This window comes from Scardinius erythrophthalmus, assembly GCF_964197995.2.
Source record: "Scardinius erythrophthalmus genome assembly, chromosome: 18".
In the NCBI taxonomy this organism is placed as follows: Eukaryota; Metazoa; Chordata; class Actinopteri; order Cypriniformes; family Leuciscidae; genus Scardinius; species Scardinius erythrophthalmus.
The window spans coordinates 14,142,646-14,168,368 of record NC_138238.1 but is presented as its reverse complement, the minus strand read 5'-3'; the positions used below and the strand labels follow the sequence as shown (position 1 = coordinate 14,168,368).

Genomic DNA, 25,723 nt, shown 5'->3' with positions numbered 1-25,723 from the left:
TCGCGCAATAGTGCTGATAGCACGCGCAACACAGGAGTGGCGCTCACGAGCTCTTTACCAGCGTCCGGTCAGTCAGTGTCACTGGAGAGCTAGTGCGATCCTCGGCAGTGTTCTGAGACTGCACTAACTGCTCCGGTCATTACTGGAAATTTCATGAGAATGGACATTACGAAAACTAAATAAAGTCATTTGTGAGAATAATACGCGTTTTTCTTCTTTCGGAAAAGTTAAGTGAATTCATTATACGCAGGACAAGGTTGTCTTCAGCATTGGCGCATCATGACAGCCGAGAGAGAGAAAAAAAGGTAAGTCGCAAGAAATCATTTTATTACTGCTTGAACTATCAGTTATGAATTTACTTTTGTTGTTTACCTTAATTTGAGATTCTCAGCTGAGATTTGCAATAATAGGCTACTGGCAGTGGCACCAGAGCGGAAAAAAAACTGCTGTTTTAGCCACATATCGAATTAAAGGATTCCTAATCTTACTGGTGTTGTATTTAAACTGATATTTCCCCTCCTTTATATATATATATTTTTACATAATCTCCCCCTTAATTTTAGTTTCTCAAGACTTTGATATTAGAGAGGTCCGCGCGGAACCTATTTTTGGCTCGCTTTTGTTAATGGACTCGTATAAATGGCTTAAATTAAAATGTCATCACCAGAGTTGCATTGCTACTAAGAAATAACAACGAATGACACACTCGCTGTATCTCAATATGCCTACGGGTTAAAAAAAGATTAGATACAAATAATTATGTTGCAATCATGATTGGACATGTTCAAAATACATTCATTATATAAAACAAAACAATTTATTAAACAAATTGATCCTCAGAGACTGTCAGACTGAACATAAAAAGAACTAATAATAGATAACTACCTGTTGAATTTAAATATCATACTCTGATAAATATTTGATAATAATCATACGTTTCTTTGTTTAAATCCATCATATTTTCTGTCATTTCTACTCGTTTCATGAATTTCTAGAGCTGGTCAAAGTGGCCAAAAGAGTGCACTGAACTTAAAAAATTAAGGCAGCTATTAAACAAAATTTTACAATATTTTTTAAATATTCCGATTTATTTCAGAATTGTAGCTATTGTGATTTTCTCTAACCTGAGTAACATAATTAACCGTTTTAAAAATCTTTATTGTGTTTGTTCTTTTGCAATATATTGTTTACAGTACAATCCGTTTGGACAATCATGCTAAATTTAGACGAAAAGGTCAATATGAAGTAGTGCAAACATTATGAAAAAGTGTTTTGTCTTTTTAGTCTGTAATTCACCAACACTTCTGATAATATCTTTGTCATTTTGATCTTAACTATTACACTAATACATAATTAAATAATACATAATTAGCAATAAATAATACATGTATTTATTGCTGTTTTCCAAACACATTTGGGATCAAATTCACATGACCTAATTCAATCCCATTTCATATTCTACTCAGACACTGAACCCTCTCTTTCACTGTCCCATCACACAAATGTCTTTATCCTCCAAGATACAAACCCATATAAGAATATCAGTTGTTAAAAATATGCATTTGTTGCTCGGTGTAAATTGGGACTTGGTGAACTGCATGGATGACATTCTAAATTCAGATATTGCCAGATAGTAAAACAAACCAGCACTGGCTCTCTGACGCTAAGGCATACTGAAGATGGTTATATGTTCCTCCATGTGTTTCTTGCTGGCTTGTTAACAGGAAGGTAATGTTCCAATTGAAACTGAGTTGATCAGATCAGGGCTCACCTCTCTTTTTAATACGGACAGCGCAAACAGGCCATGATGTGTCCCTGCTCTGGTTGCTTCCATCACTTTATCCGATTCTTATCTCTTATCTGGTTTGTTTAACTTGCTCTACGAGTTTTCATTAGCACTGTGATTTACCGTGATGTGTTTTGTAATTGGTGCCAGTGGGGTAATGTAATCATTTAACTTTGCTGTTTAATGACATACATCACAACATCTCAGCAATTTGCAATATAATACATATGCAATAGGATTATTAGGACACCCATGGGTTCAGTTATCATATGTGTTTAACACTGATTCTTTCATTGGTTTATTAATTGGGAAACTAAAGGTTGGCCATCTCTTTGAGGTTTGGGAAAATAGGATTATCTGTAGTGAATGGCTGCTCTGTACAGTCTGGCTTTTGGCTTTCTGTGAACTCTGGCCTAATCTGGTTGCAGAGAGAGAGATAAAGGGAGAAATGGGTTCACGTCGGCCTGCTAATCACATGATCTGCTCCCTTTGACAGGTTTTGCCTTGGTTGTACGTGAAGACGCCCGAGGCAATAGGTGATAGTTACAGCTATCTTGCCATTGTGTTTGCAAGGTCGTTAGGAGTCGTGACAGTTCTTTAGATCCTTTGCTGAAATACTGACTATTTTTCGTGTCATACCTGTTGAGAGTCTGATTGACACTTTTGATGTAAAGAACACTGCATGTTGATAACAGGCGGGAGAGGCTACATAGCTGTCGGTCTTGTTATTTTGTTCTAGTAATTCCACGAAAGGTGAAAAGATTGTAAAAGAGGGGACAAAGAAGTGAAAACGGCCAGCAGGCCTCTGTCTTCAGGCTATACCTTGACCTGTAGCGCATATAATTCAGAAGTTATTTAGCCAGCTAATGTCGAAAGCGTTTGCAGCGTAACTGGGGGTTGAGGTCAGCAGCTGGACTGTGTGGGAACAGAACTCAGTAGCCTAGTAGAGGGCAGAGGACACAACTCCCCTTCATTTGAGAGATTGAATCCAGTCTGAATGAGGCCAAAGGGTTTGTAATAACTACATCTCAGCAGAGAGATAAAGCTTTACGCTCAGCTCGCATCCAAGGGCTGTTTGGGCAGTGTAGATCTGGATTGTTTTACTGAAAAAATAAGTTAGGACTCGGAGTTCACACATTAGGTGATGGTTTCTGATTTCAGCTGGCTGTGAGAGAAATGTTTCTATATGGTTTAAAACAAAACCACTGGAATGGTCAGATATGTTTTTGTTATTATAAATCAAGTCTAACATGTTATGGGCAATATGCATAATGCTGATGGGTTTTTTAAGCGTGTTAACTCATAACAGGTAGGTTACATCGATATGCCAGTAAGTGACAGTCTTAGTCAATGTTATCAAACCCATATTGAGCAATCTCTATCAGTCAATCTATATTATTCACTCAACAGATTAATTCGGACCACTGATTTATTCAGGAATAAAACAAATAGCTTATGACTACTGTCTTTATAAGTATCGTTTACTCAACCGATTAGTTTAAAATACCGATTTCTTTAGAACTAAACTTCGCAATGGTGTCTTCTTGCAGATGTGCAGAAGTTTATTCTGTTTTGACTTTGTTAGTAAATTAATATTTCCGTGGATGTAAAATAGGCAAGGTAACTGGCAACTTGTCTCTAAAATGTAAGTTACTACAAACTTATTATTATAGATTTGTTCAGTTATGAAATGTGAATCAAGTGACATTTCTGGCATTGATAGGTGTAACTGCTTTCAAACTCAAGAGATCCACCTGGGTTCTCTGGAAAAAAAAATGTAGTTTCTATTTTAGTTTATAATGTTGTCTGGTGGTGTAACGATCACCAGCGAGAGTGCCCGGGTTAACCATTAGAGGGCACTCCGACCCGGACAATCACCACACATCCACATACTCCATTCCCCATAATCCTTTGCCCAGACCATCATCCATTATCACATTCACCTGCGTCTCATTATCCTGTTCAGCGCACACTATAAAAGCCTGGTTCAGTCTCTGCAAAGTCTTGTATGTGTCTCACTGCAGCGTTTTTGTATCCCGTTTCTTCTTGATTCTCTGCCTGTTCCCTCGGATTTCTCTCTTTGCCTCAGCCTTGATCTTTTATTGCTTGTTTGGATTGTTTGTTTGTGTATGACCCTTGCCTGTTATTTGGATTACGTCTTTGGATTACCCTGTTCAATAAATACTGCATTTGGATCCTCAACCTTCTTGTCTCAAAGCAGTTTGTGACCGGTGGGTTCACGATTTTCAATGCATATCAGACTATCAGAATTAGGGAACAATGAGCAATGTGCAAGCAAACTGATACATTGTGCAAATTTTAAAATATAAAGCATATCAAAATTGTACATATGCAATATTGTGCAGTTTGTCTGTTATCTCTTGTGCTATAGTTAAATTAAAATGACCTGCTATAAAAAAAAATGAATTTAAGATTTGGGTAGTTTCCAGGAAATGATAAGAAATTAGAGCATTTGTAAAAGGGCAGATGCCGTTAAAGATTGTCTGGTCGCTCTCGATTACATAAAATCATTTCATTAGTGTTTTGCTGCGTAGTTCTCTATAGCTGTAAATTAAAGGAACCGTATGTAAGAAATGTATTTCAATTAATCATAAAATGGCCCTAATATGTCACATTTCAAATACTTATATCACTGACAACAGTAGTCCGGCCAGGATATTGTCATTTGAAAGTGAAGTTGCAGCCCTCAACTGATGTTGATGTTGTCATGTTGTGTTTTGGCCTGATGCCCCACCCTCCACCTATCTACCAATCACGAAGTTAGTAGTGTTTCGGCATCCGGGTTGCCAGCTCTGCTCTAGTTGAAAGCTCCTTGTACTAGCAGCCTACGTTCCTGCTGGATCCTGCAGCCTATCTGGCAACCTCGAGTCAGGGGGGAGGGGATACACTGCTCTACAGTAATTTGAAAGTGATTGCAGTACCAGTTTTGGCCACAATCTTACATACGGTTCCTTTAATTATATAATTGATTGTATAAGCGCTCGAGCTTTGGAAGGACATCATGCAGAATCAGCTGATGTCAAGGAAAATAGTCCCCCCCCCCCCCCCAAATGAATGAATTGAACATGTGAACTCTGTATGAGTCTGCATTATCTTTCCCCATTTATTTAACCATTGTGTCTGTATTTTTAGAGCTGCACTTGATTTCTGCTCGTCAAAACCTGATGAGGTTTCATATATGGTTGGAGACAGAAGGCAGTAGGCTAACTGTTTGGGTTGAAATGGAAGTTGCCATTCCTCATTTAGCCCTGAGAAAAAGCAGACAGAAAATTCATGTTTAATTCCCATTGGTTTAAAAACAATCAGCCATTTTCTGTGAGAAGTATCCATAGTTACTATTACAATGACAATTTCTGAAAATGGGGGTAGTGGAAGGGCATAAAGGGGGAATGTTGTGGTTGCCAAATATGCTGCTGTATAATAGAGGGCTGATTATCGCATTCCTGCACCCCCGCACTGTGCTGTGCACATTTTACAAACACTCCCAGAGCCGGGGAATGGGGGACCCACACTGGGAGGCAGCTCCTGGAATTACACCGCTAGATCCTGGTCTCCCACAGACACTGAAACTTAGTGCTGCATACAGGCCATGTGTCATGTGTTGGTATCTGTGTTAGTGTGTTGTTATAGCACTTGTGGTGTTTCGCCAACAAACAGTGCTGTGGCTTGGTTTTTGTTTTGAGGGCACAGTGCACTGTGGCACACCACACTCAGAGGCCATTGAGAGTTCACTTTTTTGTGCCACACTCTCTTTCACACACTGGCAAGCCACAAACCGCAGAAATCTGTCACCTGGCAAGATAAATGTTCGTGCATTTTTGTTTTCCTTTCACTCTCATTTTTACATTTTCAACTTTGGGTGAATATTCTTTTAAGCTGTACGGTTATATATAGAATGCTATATGGACTAATTTATTGAAGTATATGCTGCATTACTTTTTGTCAACTCATACACTACAATTGAAAAGTTTACAAAATATCTACAAAGTCTACAATCTACTAAAGATTTCTATTTCTTTTAAACTTTCTGTTCATCAATTTTTTATCATGGTTTCCACAAAGTATTAAGCCGCACCCCTGTTTTCAGAATTAATAATAATAATAAAAAATAGTTTAACATCAAATTAGCATATTAGAATGGTTTCTGAAAGATCATGTGACACTGACACCTGGAGTAATGATGCTGAAAATTCAGCTTTGCATCACAGGAATTAATTTCATTTTAAAATATATTAAAGTAGAAAACTGTTACTTTAAATTGTAAGAATAATTCACAATATTACTGTTTTTTACTGTATTTGTGATTAAATAAATGCAGCCTAGGTAAGCAGAAGAGACTTCTTTCAAAACTATTTAAAGTGTAGTGTACTTGACTGTCAGGTTATACTGTATAACATGCACTAACAAGCTCAAGATAGACATCTGCATGAGCCTGACCTGACCTGACCTGACCCAGCCCGATTTGACTGGTACTGTATTTCATTTATTGTGTCAAATTTTAAGAAAAAACTATTCTTGAACCTGTAATGACTCAGTTTTTTTTCCCTCTGCAAGTGAGTAAAATAAACCCTGATGCACTGATTCTCACAGGTGTGGTTTTTGCAATGCTTTTGCTTTGACTCAAAGAGGACGTCTGTAGTTTAAAAAAAGTATGCTCAAAATAAAACAAAATATTTTGAATAATAGTTTATTTTTATTAAAATGGACCCAAACTTGTCCCAAAATCTGGCAGTTTGTAAACCTGGGCTGAGAATAAGAAGCACTTTCGCCAATTTTTGTTTGGTCCAAAAGTAATTTTTCATTTTTATGAACATTTATCTTTGCACAGAGAAATTTCACTGGTGAAATCCAATCATTTCAATCTTAATCCGTGCAATCTGGTATTTCACATGAGGACGGAAACGTTTTTACCTCACAGATTTTGCATCAGGTTCAAGTTTGGTGAACTTTGGCACACGAATTTGCCACCAATATAAAGCTGCTTGGTTTAGAAGTGACCCCTGCATGAGCAGTGCTTAATTTTTTGTTAATAGACAATAGACTTTCTTTTCCCACAAAGTTTCCCTATTGTGACTGTGCCAACAAAAAGACAATATTCAATCAAAGTTAAAGTTCATTGTTTTACTCTCCTTCCCACATAAAAATGTATTAAGAACAATAAATAATGTAATGTACAATTAATGTATGTGAGTATATATCTCTCTAATCACCAATTTAAAAACATGCACACAGTATCTAAGCTGAAGCTCAGCCGATAGGCTATGCTGTTTTCATCAGCCTCCTCTGTTTTCCAGGCATCCTTCAGAAAGGCGCAAGGAAAAGTCTCGTGATGCAGCACGCAGCAGGCGCAGTAAAGAGACAGAGGTGTTCTATGAGCTGGCCCATCAGCTGCCCTTACCCCACAGCATCAGCTCTCACCTGGACAAAGCCTCCATCATGAGACTAGCTATCAGCTTTCTGCGCACACACAAACTCTTCAACTCAGGTACACAGCTACACAAATATTTTTGTGCATATTCTATCTGTTGGATTTTCAATGGATTTGCGTATTGTTGATTTTGTTATTTTGCTTGTACAATTTTCCAAATTTTGGCTTATGTTTTTGATGGTCGACATCGTGATTTTGAAAAACATTAACAAATGTGCTGGTGAGGATGTTTAATAGGAAGTTCTGTATGTTGTCACCTTGGTAGCTGCTTTACATATTGTCGTAAAAAATGGTTGTATATATTATTTGCAAATTTACAGTAGCTGCTGTTCAAAAGTTTGGGGTCTGTAAGATTTCTTTATGTTTTTGAGAGAAGTTTGTTCTTCTCATTAAGGCTGCATTTATTTGATCAAAAATACTAGCCTGGCAAGCCAGACCTACATCAAGATGTTAGGTCTGGCAACTCACCATAGACACGGCTCAATCCGAGGGGCAGGATGAACGGCTGTCTTTTATGCCGCGTTCCAGATTACCTGTAACCAGACAACCTGTGTTTTTCCAACTCGTAACTTGGAGTACATAGTTCCAGGCAACCTGTAACCCGTGTTTTTCCAACCTTATACCCGTGAAAGTGCACTGGAACGGCAGTTAAACCCATGACTTCCCACCCGTGAACTCGTACTAGGTCGATGTACTCCCAGTTACGAGTTGGAAAAACACGGGTTACAGGTTGCCTGGAACGCGGCATTAGATTCCCTCTGCACGCAATAGGACAGCGCTTCAACCAACCAGAGCGTTTGCCCAACAGCGGAGCTAACGTTAGTTGGTAGATTCAACTTTTGAATCTGGCCGGCAAAACTACGAACACATCTTCCTTTTTTAAGAATGACTTAAGTGCCGTTCTTTGCTCTTTTCTCAAAGTAAAACTTAACTCCAAGTCCTCCAGAGGCGCGGCCAAAGCCGATTCGAAAGACTGTTCTCCAGCAGCAGCCACCATTCTTTGTTTTCAAGTAGCAAGGAACCGTCGCAACTCTGTCGTCATTATGTTAAGCCCGCCCCGCCTACTCTATACACGATGTGATTGGCCTGACCCAGTTTAGGTTTTTGCAGCTCGAAAGTCAATGGAGAGTTGCTAGACTACCCTGGCTGCAAAATACATTTTGCTGCCGCTAGGGTGCGTCTAGATTTCTAGGCTACAAAAATACAGTAAAATAGTGAAATATTACGACTATTTTTTTATTGTCATTTATTTATCATTATCATTCATCATTACTCCAGTTTTCAGTGTCACATGATCCTTCAGAAATCACTCTGATTTGGTGCTTAAGAAACATTATCAATGTTGAAAACAGTTGTGCTGTTTAGTATTTTTGTGAAAACAGTGATACATTTTTCTCAAAAGAACAACATGTTATCTTTGTTAATATTATAAATGTCTGTCACTTTTAATCAATTTAATGCATCCATGCTGAACAAAAGTAACCCCAAACTTTTGAGCTGTAGTTCATGTCTGTCCAAACCTGCATTTGGAGATGTCTTCATTTGGAAAGATATTTAGAAATACAATAATGTTGTTTTATACTAAGAAATGGGTTCAGGTTAGTTTGTAGTCATTATAATTAGCTTTTCATAAACACAGTAGTGGTCTGTGGTGTGTCCTCATTTAGACAGCTAAGTAAACATGTTTATGTGTCAGTGAAGTTGGGCTGGGTAGGTCTATGATATGTCCTGTACTCCTTAATATATACAATAAGAAATGCAGGAAGACAGACAAAGAGCACTGCACATTGTTTCCAGACTCCAGTCCTGACGCACATACATGTGTACAGTATGTGTGCATGTCTCTGAGAGAGGGGGATTAAACAATGAAAAGGGAAGAGATGGAATCTGGTGTGTGATGTGGAAGTGGGTGGGGGAAGATCGATGTGTGTGGAGAAACAGGGAAAGAGAGAGATAGCGAGATGTGGAGTAATTAGGGGCTGCTAGTGGTATTGTTTTCTATGAACACTGTACAGTGAATTCTTCTCACACTCTTTTCTTAGCCACAATAATCTCTGTGTTGGCGCCTTGCGGGTCTGCCTGTGATATTTGACGTGCTGTACAGTGTCCGTCTGGATGTTCTGTTTTACTCTTTGACTCTTGATACTGTAGGTCACTAGATTATAAAACTAGAAGCTGTATAAACTGATATGTTCATTGTTGAGGTGTGAGGATGCATTGTCATAAAATTATAGTATTACTTATAGGTGTTAAAGAGGTTGGCCCTGTCCTAAATGACACACTTCATATGCACTTGCATCTTGTGGACTTATAATGGCTGCTGCGTGTGTGTGTCCTTACATTTGTGTCCCATTTGTCACTGTAGGTTTCAGAAGGGTGCTCGATGCGCACTTTAGCCTTAGCATGCAAGCTCCCCTGCAGACTTATACCCGACAGTCAAAGTGACATTACGGCAAAACGTGTGGACTTAGAGGAAGATTGTGAGGGCTTAGGGTTCCGTTTGGGACAGGGCTGTTATGATTCTCATCTAAACCATATCTCAGTCGTAATCTTTCTGCCATAATGAACTTACCTCAAAAGGAGTCATTGGGGCATCATATTATATCCTGAATTACTAGCAAAGTCCTTCTGAAGATGTGAATCTTTGAACCCTCATTAGCAAATGGCCCAGGACAGAAAAGCCAAAGAGGATAATCTCCTGTCAAAATGAAAAATCACAACTCATATCACTTTAACAACTGATTGACCAAGATGAAATTGGGAGCAAATGGAGACTTGTAATCAAATTTCCAGCTTCAAACGGCTCCGTTTTCGATAGAAAGTTCTGTAAAGGACAATTCAACATTTATGAATGTCTTTACCATCACTTTTGATCAATGTGTCCTTGCTGATTATTTTTTTTATTAGTTAAAAAAAAAAAAGACAAACTGACCTCAAACTTTTGAACTTAAACGAACCTACACTAAACATACTGTAACTTCCTGAGACATGAAAGAGCAAGCCTATCAGAGAACCTTGTTTACAACCAGAGGCATAAATGATTCTTATAGAGATGGACAGAGGCTGAAAATTCTGAGTTCTTGGGTTTGGCTGAGAGCCAGAGAAGTAAGACATAACAGTGAAGTATTTATAGCAGCAGAACGAATGCAGCGGGGCTTGAGGTGGGAGCGCAGACATGGACCACCTGCTGATACCTAAACGCACAATGCGGACACACAGTGCTGATGTCTGAGCAGGGTCAAAGCCTCAGCGCTCAGGACCTCAGTGCCTGATCTGAATGAGTATGGGAGGAGGTCTTATCTGCAGGGAAGCAGACATGAAACTCACAGCATGGAGCCTTGCTTTAATTATTTTCTCAAGTTGTTGATTCTTTTCATGGCATTGTGTACCTCAAACATCCCCTCTTTACCGATCAGCTGAATAGCTCGTTTTTATTCCATGTTACTGTGAATTACTTTTTAATTGAATTTGGGATGTTTACTTTTTTTGTGAATGGTACAGGATATGAGTCTAAGTGTGTGATTGTGCCTTAACATTGGATTTGGATTTGTTTTGATAATTTGCCAGTGTAAATTACAAAAAAAGACCCGATTTTACACTGTACAGACACACATACTAAGTTGGCTTGTCTTTTGTCCCAGGCCGCACAGTGCAACAAACCCGGTACCAGGATGACAGCCAGATGGACAGTCTATATCTGAAGTCTCTGGAAGGCTTTGTTGCTGTGGTAACATCAGATGGGGACATGATATTCCTTTCAGAAAACGTCAGTAAATTTATGGGCCTTACGCAGGTGAGTCTCACCTCATTTCCTTTATTCTTTCAGAAGAAAAGCTTCAATTCTTTATTCTTAAAGAGAAAACCTGTAAAAGCCTTCTGTTACTTCATTGAGCATTTCATTTTACTTGCCTCACAAAATGTCATCAGGTGGAACTGACAGGCCACAGCATCTTTGACTTCACTCACCCCTGCGATCATGAAGAAATTCGAGAGAATCTCAGTGTCAAATCAGGTGAGCATTTTTTGGATACACTGTTACCCTTAAAACCAAAATGGCTGAATCTCCTAGTCCTCTTTATCTCTGGGTGTAATTTGCCATGAAGATGTCCTTTTCTGATTGCACTTATCGCAGTCAGGATGTTACATTTTGTACATTCCTGTGATGGTTCGTGTGAAGACAAATCCAACGAATTTTTTTTTCGTTTTTGTTGAGTCCAGCCTGTAGTCTCTTCTGTAAAGACTTGAGGGCTATATTTTTTCAAACCAGTGTTCGGAAAGTTTGTTTGTACAGTTTGTGTTTCTGTAAAAGCTTCTATCTATCTATCTATGGCTAAAACATTTGGGGAAAATTTTAATTGTAATTTTTCAGATATACACACACACACACACACTCAGAAAAAAAGGTACAAAAGCTGTCACTGTGGCGGTACCTTTTCAAAAGGTACACTTTTGTACCTAAAGCGTGCATATTAGTCCCTCAAGGGTACATATTGGCACCAAAAGTGTACATTTTAGTTCCAAAAGTGTACATATTAGTTCCAAAAGTGTACATATTAGTTCCAAAATTTTACATATTAGTGCCTAAATGGTACATTTTAGAACCTTTTTGAAGGGTACTGTCCCAGTGACAGCTTTTGGACCTTTTTTTCTGAGAGTGCACACACACACACACACACACACACACACACACACACACACACACACACACACACACACACACACACACTTGTAAATAAGAACTAGTTTACTATTGTAATAATATTATTTCACTGTCAAATAAAATAATTATTTATAAATACAGTCATATGAGCTGGACTAATCCATTGCCATAAACAAGTTGAATTGTTTTACTCAGTTTTATTATTTTCATTCGTTCATTTTGTTTAATTCAATAATTTACATATAACAAAGATGTTTGGCTTTTAAAAGACTTATTATTGAATTATTTTAGACGATGACAGGAATTCAGCAGACTTGATTTGAATAGTTTCAGTGCTACACATAGCTTGTGAATTTTATACTTTCATGTCATTTATTGGCACCAAACTTTGTGTGAACTCTGGCCCAAATTTATGTAAATTACCATTTCTGTTGCTATCATATAAGCAGTGTGTGTTTGCACACAGACACACACTCATAATGACAGTAAGTGGGCCTTTCCCACAGCAAATGTTCCTCCTCCTCTTGTTTTATCTGTCTCTCACTGTCTCTTCCTGTAATCTTTCATGAGCCTGTCACCTGACCTGTTTAGAGCTGCTTAGAGCAAATGATGTAATTTTCTTGCCATTTCATTGGCCACTTGGAGATAATTCCTATGCAATAGCCCATAGAGCTCAATATACTGTAGTTAAGGTTTCGACAGACTGATTCAGCTTCGGTTGAACTTTGCACCTGGCATCCACGACCCACTGACAGAGCAAAGTCCTCTGAATGTGCTAGAAAAAAGCTTTATGGGCAGCACAATGGTCAATTATAAATACAAAAAAGGATTTTTAAGCATATATCTTAAGAGGTGTTTAATTGGCAGGACCTGTGTATGGCAGAAGAGGTAAAGACATGAGCACGGGCAGAGATTTCTTTATGAGGATGAAGTGTACGGTCACCAACAGAGGTCGCACTGTGAACCTTAAATCAGCCAGCTGGAAGGTAAGAATGCATAAGCATATCATAAAGCTTCATGCAGCGTACACATGCATGTGCTGTCAGGTAAAACACTGTGTCGCCGCTCTGTCTTTCAGGTGCTGCATTGCACGGGGCATCTGCAAGTGTGCAGCAGCCGACCCCCTCAAGTCCTGTGTGGGTTTTCGGAGCCACCCCTCACATGCGTCACTTTGCTGTGTGCGCCGATCCCACACCCCTCTAATATCGACACACCTCTTGACAGCAAGACGTTCATGAGCAGACACAGTATGGACATGAAGTTTATCTACTGCGATGAGAGGCAAGGGACTTCTGTAATTAGAGTGCGAATGCACATGTGTATGTGTGTTTGCGTATATGTGTGTGCGCATGTACAGTGGGCCCAAAAATATCTGAAGCTCTGAAGACAATACACAGTCTCTGATGTATTTCCTATTGAGACAGGACTTTTGTGTAGAATATATCAAAAGGACAGTGACAATTTTTAGACATTAATTTATTAGCCACAGACATTTTTTACATTCGTTTACAGCCATTAATCATGATTTGCAGGTGGTTTTAGAGGGAGGGACATACTCATTCTAGAGAGCATTTGATTGGACAAATATCAATGTAGTTCAGGATGAGTCATACTGTATTTATTTTCTGATAGATTATGTGTTTGTATCTGCTTACACTTACTGTATGCTACCATTCAAACGTTTGGGGTCAGTTTTATTTGATTGATTTATTTATTTATTGTTAATATAAAATTTCAATCAATAAACGCAGCCTTGGTGAGCATTAAAACATAATCTTACTGACCACAAACCTTTGAAAGGTAATGTAATTTTGTGAACATTTAGGAGTACAGTAGCATATGGATCGCCACACATGGACTATCAAAGCTCTCATTTAGATTTCATGGAAGATCACTGTAAACAGTGCTGTTTTTCGTTTTGCGCTTACGTTGAGTGCATGTAAGCAACATTAGTGAGCTAATATGTGTGTTTCAAAGGTCACTATTGGGAACTCTTATCCTAATCCTGTTGTGCTACTACCTGTATTGTTATCAGTGTGTGGTAAGGGAGAGTGATTATGAGCTTTTCTTGTTTTCTTGCTACATTTCTTGAAAGCTCCTAAGGGGCACAATTGACTTCTCTAACAAATCTTGCATAACAAACCAGTGGAGTTAATTTGTCCCCTGGCAATATGGGGCCGGGGCTGCTCTGAGTGCCTGGTCACCCATCTGTACACTGCAGTGGGTGTGTTTTGGAGAAGGTTAACAGCTGAGGTCAGATATTTGCATGCTTCCATTTAATGGAGCTTATTATTGACCGCATGGAGTTCATTAAAAGCCCATAATAGAAAAGGAAATGAGAGGAGGCTACTCCAGAGAAAAACTGGAGGTTCAAATACAAGAAAAATAACAATTGCATGAGTTTGAATGGAGTATTCAACATCACAAAAAATGATGTGGTGAAGATATTGAGCATTGCAACAAATGCGTTTGTGATTAATAGAGAAGCCCACATCTGCTTTCAATCTAGCATTTGCTACAGTGCTTCAAACACAAAAGAGGATGTGGCCTTTGTCTTTTGGAGGCACTGTGTTGATACGTGTGTGCTGTTCTGTTCTGTCTTTTAATCCAGCAAACAGACATCACAGATAATGATCAGACAGACCAAGTACGACTCTTTTGCACGAGAGATTTATAGCTCCAATAAATAAGGGTTCTGCTTGTAATCATTTGTTCTCACTAAGCTAAGCAGAGAGTTTACCCTGGCTCCCAGCAGCACAAGTTTGATTGCTTTCACTAGATGTAATCAACAGTCATGAATCTTGGTTAATGATGGCTTCAGTGCTTTAATTCAATCACACTTTGTTTTGACGGTTCCATTCGTTTTATTCTTGACTTCTCTTTGTGTTTCAGAATCAGCAGCTTGATTGGATACCGACCAGAGGAACTTCTTGGCCGTTCGATGTATGAGTTTTGCCATGCTTTGGATTCTGAAAGCATGACAAAGAGCCACCAAAATCGTGAGTACCTGTCTACATCCAACTAAAACAAAGCCAGGAAACACAAAAACATTAAAAGTCGGATTTTGTGTGGTCCTTTTCTGTTTATACATGAAACAGCTCAACAGATTTGAATTGGAGATGCCAGTCTGAACAAAGCCAAAGTGTTTGATCCGTTCTCTTTACCTCCATTTCCTGCACTGGATCAAACACACCAGAAACAACGCAGTAGCTTATTGTGTGAATACCGTTTTGGCTAATTTACCTATCTTTTAAGCAATCTTGACTTCGTCCTGAAATGACTCACAGTCTGGAACAGAACCATGCCTCTCATCTCTGTCCATGGGTAAACTACGTGAGTTCAAAACCTTGAAGACCTGTGGTGTTCCCATGGGCTTGATGACTGAGGGAAACAGATGTCCCGCCGGGCTCCAGGAATTGTTGAGGGATATTTATAAACTGAATGGTTGTTGCATTGCATTATTTATTTGCTTAGCAGATGCCGTAGACTACGTTTAATGTTTTCGGCCACTTTACTTTGGCCTGCTATCTTAAACCTACCATATAGTTCTAACCTTAAAGACTATTTGAAAAAAAAAACTACATTTTGTAGTGCATTTTTATATATGGAAGCCCATTTTCGTTCGTAAGAAGAAAAAACGTGCTTTGGTGAATCATAATTTTGAGATAAAAAGTCACATGACCTAATTACGAGATGAAAAGTTGCATAAAAACTTAAAAAGTCATAACTTAGTATGTCATCTTTATGGCTTTATCCCATAATTTTGACTTTTTATATAAATTACGACTTTTTATCTTATAATTATGCATTTTTAATCTCATTACTATGATTTACCAAAGCATAATTTATTTTCTTATGTGATGGAGATGGGCTTTCATAGTTATGTAAATCCATAGCTATGTTTTATTGATTACTTATTGATTTATTTACATTATTTCTATTTTTAATGTATTATCTCAGGCATAAGCAGTGCATAAACGTTTTATTTTACAGGTGCAATGAGATTAGTTCCCTCACATACAATAGCTTGCAGTTTCATCCTAAACCACAAAATGAATCCACTGTTTACAAATGCTCCTGTCAGATCTTGTTTTGAATGTGATTTTCTTTTTTGTATATTTAGAGGACACTGATTTGATTGTTGTTGCCACATTGAGGCTGAGTAGATGGCCTGAATCCCATTATATGTCCTTTGACTTCATCTATAACAACCCAAAAGCTCTCAGATTTGCTCCTTTAGGATGGCCCACCTGATTAGCTAGTGCATTAGCGGCTAACAAGCCTTTGAAGTGTGCAGCACCTCTGTTCTGGTTTCTCTGATGTCTTTAATCCAGATCAGTGCTCTGGTATTCTTCACTAGCCTCTTCCAGTGATAAGTACCTGGAGCATTACCTAATAGTAAGATCTTTTGATTTGAAAAATGACTACACTTACATGATCTGCAGTAATGGACCTTATTCAAAGACTGTATAGTGTAAGCCATTTACATGGTGTTACATTTTAAAACTATTCAGTAACACTTTACAATAAGATCTCCTCTGTTAACATTAACTAACATGAACTAACAGTGAGCAATATATTCTTGCAGCATTTATTAAACTTTGTTAATGTTAGTTAATTAAAATGTTCATGTTCGTTCATAGTACATTAGCTAATGTTAACATACTGTATATGTCTAACTTTTGATCTTAAAGATGTATTAGTAAATGCTGAGATTAACATGAACTAAGATTAATAAATACTGTAAGAAGTATTGTTTACATGATCCGGAGCCTATCCCAAATAATGTCTAACAAGGAAATAATTAATTTGCCATTTATGTTACAAAACACTGTAAAAACACAGAGTTGTATTATGGTTAGATTTACTTTAATAATCCATCTATTACTCCAGATCTGAATATGGCCATTGAAATTAATGCAACCATGCTGTTCAATTGCAGTGCTTATTCTGAGTATTGTCAATAGTCATATTAGTTGAATGCATGTACGTAAATGTCCTGACTATTGAACCTAAATGGAGATATTGAACTTTTTCATGACCTTTAATAACTTCATTTTATGGAGGAGGATTATGAGTGTGGATTTTATTTACACTTTATTTTGTATTTAATTAACTACATGTTTAAGATGTTTAAACACAACACACACACATATACTATATGAAACTATTTAAAAATTGTGTACAATTATTTAAAATGTTTGTTACATTTAAAAATGAAATAATAACTTATTATTAGATGCCTGCCCAATGTAATTTTTACTTGATCATCAACTGATGAAAAAAATTGGCATAAATATGTAGTGTATCCATTTATTATTAGTTACATTTAACAATTTAGGCCATTCCCTCTTTTTCTGTGTTCTTCTTCAGTTTGTAATAAGGGTCAAGTGGTGAGTGGCCAGTACAGAATGCTAGCGAAGCAGGGGGGCTATGTTTGGGTGGAGACCCAGGCAACCGTCATCTACAACAACCGCAACTCCCAACCACAGTGCATCATCTGCATCAATTACGTCCTGAGGTACTGTATTAAACGATGATATTAAATGATGATATTGATACTTATGGTACTGTTCTCACGCTGTTGTTGTATTTCAGTTCTGTTGAGGAGCAGTCCCTCATCTTCTCCCTGGATCAGACTGAGGCTCTTTTCAAGCCTTACCACATGCGTAGCATGGGAGAACTGTTCAGCCAGGGTGGAGCTTCCTCCGTTTCAGAAGCTCAGGACATTCTTTTCACTAAGCTAAAGGAGGAGCCTGAGGAGTTAGCTCAATTAGCGCCCATGCCAGGAGATGCCATCATCGCCCTGGACTTTGGTCAGAGCGCCACCCGGCACTACTTTAACCATTACCCCTACAATACCTTCACCCTCTTCACATCCTCAACCCCCGATTACAAAACTACTCCCATCCTGCATGCATGAACTCTTACTCCTTCCCTTGGCTCTCCTTATTCTACCTCACAATCACAACCACACACATACACTGCCCAGGTCATAAGTTGCGGCAGACGTTGTACTGTAGCTCAGTGGCACTGTAGCTTGGCTTTGCTGCAGGGTACGCAATATGTGACAAAAAAAAGGAAGCTGAATCTTTCTGCTCCACAGCACATGAGCATCTTATGGCTTAGCGTTGGCTTTAGCATAAACAATTTTGTATTATTAAAAATACAGTTTTTGTTTGTTCGTTTTTTTTATAATAAAAGTAAATGATATTTCAACATCACCTGTGTTTTTGAAGGTTTACCAATGACAGCTGGCAGTGTTTGTGTGTTTATCACCCTCACCACGGGGCTATAATTGGTATACTAATTTCACTTTTCATCACAATGCATGTCTTTACAAGTACAACCACTGCATGTAATGAAAATAACCACCTAGTGACCCTTTCAACAGTTTTAATTGTTTTTGGTGATGGCTGAGGTTGTTTTTAACATCCTAATTAATTATGTTACCATTTATTCTCATGTAACTCGCACTCTGAAAATGACCCAGATCATAGTCAGCACTAAACTTTTGCACATTGTGTTGTTTAAGGTGTGTATATCCACTGTATATCCATTGCTCTAGCCTATATGTAGTAATTCTATGATACTGCATCTCATTTCAGTTATTTTTATCCCACATGTTGAACTGTGACGTCAGAGGCATTGTTTGACTTGTGTCGCGTCCAATGCATTTGCAGAAAGGCCAGAGTTTGAAGAACCTTCTTACTTCTCCAAGTCCACCAAGCTTCCTGAGGTTGGACCGTCATGGGTTGTGGACACGCCACCTGATGGCAGTCCTGATAGAAACCTGCCCAGCATTCCCTCCACCTTCACCGTACCCCAGGCGCCTCCTGCGGGCAATTGCACGCCCTGTACCACACCCTGCTTGAGTGGCTGCAGCAGTAGTTCTACAGTACGTCCCATCCCCATCTGTGACACCAAGGACATTATCGTCCTGTTTTTCAAAAACAGTCATTTAGTTTTCATGGTCATTTATGTTGCTGTACCTTTAAGATTTCTAAATTCAAACAATTACAATTTTTAAACAGTATGTTTTTATAGTACATTGAAATCTCAAAAGAGCAAGGAAAATTGGTTTCCTCTTAACGTGACCTCTTTAAATAGTGACGTAATTATGATTTGTTTTACATGTTGGTGTTTAAGTGGTTTAATGTGTGTGTCTGCAGCCTAGCAGTCCAGTAGATTACTGTGGCAGTGGAGAGAGTGATCTGAAGGTGGAACTGACAGAGAAGCTATTTGCTCCTGAATCCGTAGCAACAAATCCCACAGACTCCCAGGTGAGTGAGGCATTTCATCCGTAATAATTCAGATGACATCCAGATTCTACACAGTTTCAGTCATAGTCTTTGTCTTTTGATTTATCCTTTATCCTTTTGTCATATTCATTAATTTAGACAATTTTACTCTATTTGATTACAATTAAATATAACTTAAGTAAACAGTAAACTGTAACAGACCATTCTTTAACAATGTGAGTTGCACATTATGACTAGCTTGTAAGTTCAAGTTCACCTTCATTCACTTCAATGCCTGTGCAGATGCAAGACGTGCAGTAATATTACATTTACTTTGTGGAGATGGCTGATTAGTCGCATATACACTACTATATATTTAATTAAAAAGAAATTAATACTTTTATTCAGCAAGGACACATTAAATGGGTCAAAAGTGACAGTAAAGAATTTTACAATGTTATAAAAAAAATCCAAGGTCTTTTGAACTTTCTATTCATCAAAGAATCAGTAACAGACAGACAAACAGAAAACAGTTAGGCTATTTTAAATTGTAATAATATTTGACAATATTACAAAATTATTATATAAGAATATATAATGATATATCAGCTCTTTCACCCCAATTCCTGGGCATACTTATTACTGATTTGTTCAGAATTTTTCTTATTGCACTGCAAGAATTTTTTTTCACATCAAGTGTTTTAAATGAACATTTGGTTGACATGATATCTAACTGTGTGCAGTTGGACCTGAGCGATCTGGACCTGGAGACTCTTGCTCCATACATCCCAATGGACGATGAAGACTTCCAGCTGCACCCCGTTTGTCTGGAGGAGCCGGCGCCTGACACAAGTCCAGGCCTGAGCAAAGCCCTCCAGCACAGCTTCAGCAGTGTAGCTGACCTCTTCCAGCCCCTGAGTCCATTCCCTCCTGACAACAAGAGCAGTCCTCACACGTGTCCAGACACGGCTCATGTGCAGCCTTTCCAAACCGCACCAAATGTCCCACTCTCTTCTGAAGAGGGTAGACAGAGTCTTCAGTGGCCCCCTGACCCACCCTCACAATATCAACGCACAGATATTAGATGCATGGATGACGGAAACACAACAAATCCAGGACAAACATGCAATTTCACTGCTGTACTGCCACAGCAAAGGTGAATAGAGTTCATCATTCCCTAACAAATGCATTTTTTTTGCAATACATGAACTAGGCATCAATGATTAACTAGTGCAAGTCAAGCAGACAGCTGAATGGGATTTTAAAACTTTTTGATGAAAGTGCAACCAAATATAAAGGCAGCTGTATATTTGTATGCATAAAGACCCATTTATACTCTGTGAGAAAATTGTTGTTTGCAATTTGAAAAAAAAATATATATATATTTTCATAGCACTTAAGCCAAAAGAATATAAAATATTATCTGGAAAATGTCATTTGTTTTAAATTGCATTGTTCGATATATAACAAAAGAGACTTTTGAGTTCAATTAAAATGACTTTGTATAGCAATTTCCACAATTAAAACATTGTTCCAAAGCTTTACAGAGAATACTGTTTTGATGAAGATTAATATTTTTTTTTCTAACCTGTGGACCCTAGTTTGAAAACCCCTGCTTTAGAACAAACACCTAATCAGACAATTTTAAGGAATTTCAATGCATTCCTCCATTTTTGAAAGTCTTTTTTGCTCACCAAGGCTGCATTTATTTGATAGATAAAAAAAAAAAAATTAAAAACAGCTATTGTGAAATATTATTACAATTTAAATAACTGTTTTCTATTTGAATATATTTTAAAATTAGATTTATTACTGTGATGACAAAGCTGAATTTTCATTATTTGACAAAGCTGTCTCCCATTCATAGTAAAATGAGTACACTGTCTGTGTAGATCTAAAGTCTTTGATTTAATGCAACTATTAAAGGGATAGTTCACCCAAAAATGAAAATTCTGTCAGTAATTACTCACCCTCATGTTGTTCCAACCCCTTAAGACCTTCGTTCATCTTCGGAACACAAATTAAGATATTTTTGATTAAATCTGAGAGTTGTCTCACTCCTCCATAGGCTTCTAAGGGACTGAAACTTGCTGGCCCAGAAAATGTATTAAAGAAATCGTTAATATAGTCCAAGTGACTCCAGTGGCTCAATCTTAAGTTTATAAAGCGACGAGAATACTTTTTGTGCGCAAAAACAAAAATAACGACTTTATTCCCCTTTTCATTTCCTTCTCTCTGGGCCTCGGGTCTTTTCACGTAGTGTTTTTGCGCAGCGCGTCTCTTCACCACGTAGGCTCACTATTGGCCGACGCTGGTCATGTGTGATACGTGGTGACGTACAACACAGACGCGCTACGCTTAAACACTACGCGAAAAGACCCGAGGCCCAGAGAGAAGGAAATGAAAAGTGGAATAAAGTCGTTATTTTTGTTTGTTTTTGCGCACAAAAAGTATTCTCGTCGCTTTATAAACTTAAGATTGAGCCACTGGAGTCACTTGGACTATATTAACAATGTCTTTAATACATTTTCTGGGCCAGCAAGTTTCAGTCCCTTAGAAGCCTATGGAGGAGTGAGACAACTCTCAGATTTAATCAAAAATATCTTAATTTGTGTTCCGAAGATGAACGAAAGTCTTACGGGGTTGGAACAACATGAGGGTGAGTAATTACTGACAGAATTTTCATTTTTGGGTGAACTATCCCTTTAACTATTAAAACTATTATTTTCTTTTTCTTTAAAAAAAAAAAACAAAAAAAAAACTTTAATGACCCCAAACTATTGGACAGTAGTGCACTATAAATAGGGTCATAATGTTCATTGATGGATTTATTTTCTTCTTGCTATTTTTAGGTTTTTTGAGAGCTTTGCCCCTGTACAGAAAGGCATGAGCATGGGACAGATCGCTCTCCACAACAACTTGAAACGGAAACGGCCGTCAGAGTTCGGTTTGTCATGCTCTTTCTCCGACATCCCGAAGGTAAGCTCTCAGATCTCAATATAGACTAATGTAAATGAGTGAAGTTTATATAGTGAAACCAAAGACGGAATATCAACTTAACATGCGTGTTCAGCAGGTGGTACCGCCTCACAAGTCTACAGATGAAATGCGAAAAAGGATGAAGACGATGAACGTCGACAGCTGTGCCTTCTCTGTCAGAAAGTCTCTCAGCACGAGTGTGCTCACAGGTACATCAGCTGTCTCTCTCTTTCTATCTTTAGTTGTTTTCCAATGTTTCAATACCCAAATTTACACACTTCGTTGGTCCTTCTTCATAGACAAATTTCCATACATGCAAAGTGGATTGGTTGCTTGTCACGGCTGCTGTCAATCTCTCAAAGGGACCTCAGAGGATCTCAAACAGCATTTCACAGAGTCATTCTGCTCTCCCAGTAACAGACAATACCACATGATGCCTTCACACAAACACTCAGGTCAGTCACCAGTCCTCACAGCACAAACCAAAATATTACCAACTCTTCAACAGTGACAGATATTTCCAACATGATTCATATCTTGGCAGCATCGAAGGGATCGTTGAAATAATTGTATTATTTACGCACCCTCATATCATCCCGAACCCGTATGATATTTTTCTTCTGTAAAACACAAAAAGAGATGTTTAGGAGAATGTTCACGCCAAACCGTTCAACAGTTTGGGGTTGGTACATGAAAGACGTCTGTTCTGCTCACCAAGGCTGCGTTTATTTGATGAAAAATACTGTGGAAACAAAATGTATTTTGATGTATGAAACAAATAAAAAAGCATTTATTTGAAATACATTTTACGTTTACATTTAATCATTTAGCAGACGCTTTTATCCAAAGCGACCTTATAAATCTTTTGTATCATTACTGTCTTTACTGTCACTTTTGACCGGTTTAATAGGTCCTTGTTGAAAATCCTTGTGTATATATTCCAAATTTCGGAAGTCATACAATAGATTTGTGTGAAGACCAGATCCGAATTGGACCAATTGTGTTGTTATCTATGTGACATTTGAGTTACAGGTCTCTTTTATTTTTGACAGGCATGATAAGTCAACTGTTGGGCCCATCCTTTGACTCGTACTGTCTGCCGGAGCTGACACGATATGACTGCGAGGTAAACGTGCCTCTACAGGGAAACTTGCATTTGCTTCAGGGCAGTGACCTTCTGAGAGCCTTGGACCAGATCAAGTAGACCCAGAGCTTCTTCAGCGATCCATTCACCCAATGCTTTTTCATCCCATCTTTGTCTGTATATGCTGTTGTCTTGTATGCATGTATTATCAGCCTTTATTTAGACCTATTTGTACATTTTCCTTTAACATCTGTTTGATATTTTAATATATATTTGAAAAATCTGATTGTTACTTGTTTGGAATGTGTTCGGACGTACCACGTTCTGTGCTACTATCTCAGACTCTAATATTGTCTTGTGCCTTCAGATGCTTAAGTGTTCTTAACATTTATGGTCAGATTTGCCAGATTCACTGTTGCAGATTTTGCTATGTATATGAATAACAACTAACTAGAGCATATACAAATTATAATATTATACATAGTATAAAATAATGGTAGTTTAATTTGTAACTTATTCATTCAGCTTGGTATACAAATACTTTGTTTATATACAGTGCTATGCATAAGTTTAGACACCCATGCTAAAGTTGACTAAAAAGAGGAATAAAAAATCATCTTTTGGAAATTGAACTTAATGCCTTAATTTAAAAAATTAGGAAAAATCCAACCTTTAAGGACACCAGTTTTCTTTGTGAATGAATAATGTATCGTAAATAAATAAATGTTCTTCCTTAAAATACAGGGTGCATAAGTTTGGACACCCCTATGTTAAATTCCCATAGAGGCAGGCAGATTTTTATTTTTAAGTTTTTTTTTTTTTTTTTTTTTTAGGATAATATGCATCCTGATAAAGTTCCCTTGGCCTTTGGAATTAAAATAGCCCCACATCATCACATAGCCTTCACCATACCTAGAGATTGGCATGGGGTACTTTCCATAAGATCATCTCTCAATGCAAATCAAACTAGCTATTAGGCTAACTGAAATAAAACCATGCCAATCTCTAGGTATGGTGAAGGCTATATGATGATGTGGGGCTATTTTAATTCCAAAGGCCAAGGGAACTTTATCAGGATGCATAGTATCCTGGATCCATGAAGTAACTGGCCTTTAAAAATAAAAATCTGCCTGCCTCTATGGGAATTTAACATAGGGGTGTCCAAACTTATGCACCATGTATTTTAAGGAAGAACATTTATTTTTTTACGATACATTATTCATTCACAAAGAAAATTGGTGTCCTTAAAGGTTGGATTTTTCCTAATTTTTTAAATTAAGGCATTAAGTTCAGTTTCCAAAAGATGATTTTTTATTCCTCTTTTTAGTCAACTTTAGTATGGGTGTCTAAACTTATGCATAGCACTGTAAGTGAAAGAGATTTTGCAAAAACTATTGCCTTAAATATCTGCTTCGAATTTGTACCAGCAACAAATGTGGCTTAAAACCGTGTCTCTCGGAAATGTGTCTGTTTAGAACATTATTAGTGGAATCGTACGCCTCAACTATCCCCTCAACACAATCATAATGAGAAAAATGCTGTAATAAATGTATAGTTTCTGTCATTTAAAGCACTTTATTTTAAAAGATGCAAATGGAAGACCAAAATGAAAAAGCCCCAGTATAGTGATATGTCTTGGCCATCTTCTCAGGCCCACCAAACATTAACCCTACTCTGTAATAACTGAATTGTAAATTCAAAATATTATTTTCTTATACAAACATATATTGTGTCTACATTAGATGAGGTTAGAGTTCTATGCTCCGGATCTCTGTAACACGTGAAAAAATGTTTGTATTTGGTGTTCAGAAGTGCCTTGGTACTTGGTCTTGTCCACCTATCAGTGGACAGAGATGAATCTGTAGCTTTCTCATTTACAGTACATATCTAATATATACGGTTATTCGATTTTGTATTGTGTATCACCTTCTTGTGATACATTGGGGTTTCTGTGTGTTTCTTAACAAAATATATAAAGCTAATTTTATCGTATAGATTTCGAGAGAGTCTGTGATTGTTTGTTCTCAGGATAGTCATTTAAAGTAACAAGCATTTGTATTCCAGTCTTTCTTTGTAGCATTAAAAGATATGAAAGATTGCATTGTCTAAAGCAAATTAAAACGTAAATGGTGCTACTTGCATATCATTCTTTCTCAGCTTATTTCCATCCTCACCTGTCACCCTTCTTTTATGAGCATAGATCTGAACTTAAATGGTTGTAATTCATGAATGCTTTGCAATACAGACCTAAGGTTGGTCTCTTTAAAGAAGACACTGAAGTGGAAGCAGCTGCAAAATTTACTAATTTAACTAAAGATTTTTTTTTTCATACAAAATATATATCTATAAAAAATTATTTGAACTCTAAAATTGCTAGAAAATCAAAGCCATATATCTAACCAAGTTGTGTTCCAAATTTAAAGTACTGTTTATATGCAAAGCAGTGTTTAAGCTTTCAAATGATACCTAATTTGGGTACTAAAAATATGTGTATCACTTTGCTTTATTGTTTCAACAATCTCAT

At 37.6% G+C, this 25,723-nt stretch overlaps 1 protein-coding gene across 2 annotated transcripts; it reads left to right on the top strand.

Moving 5' to 3' along the window:
* On the top strand, positions 1-25,339 carry epas1a (endothelial PAS domain protein 1a). 2 transcript variants are annotated; one of them, XM_081392312.1, is made up of 17 exons: positions 1-305; positions 7,102-7,292; positions 10,877-11,028; positions 11,163-11,247; positions 12,763-12,881; positions 12,974-13,176; positions 14,788-14,894; positions 17,269-17,416; positions 17,494-17,711; positions 18,579-18,793; positions 19,068-19,178; positions 19,880-20,292; positions 21,989-22,115; positions 22,213-22,324; positions 22,415-22,570; positions 23,168-23,743; positions 24,537-25,339. In XM_081392312.1, the coding sequence occupies exons 1-16, from the start codon at positions 280-282 to the stop codon at positions 23,317-23,319; spliced, it is 2,535 nt and encodes an 844-aa protein (XP_081248438.1). In that variant the 5' UTR covers positions 1-279; the 3' UTR covers positions 23,320-23,743; positions 24,537-25,339. The 2 variants fall into 2 exon arrangements, with proteins under 2 accessions (XP_081248438.1, XP_081248437.1); XM_081392311.1 differs by having other exon boundaries at positions 23,168-23,944; positions 24,355-25,339.
* The last annotated feature ends 384 nt before the right edge of the window (positions 25,340-25,723 follow it).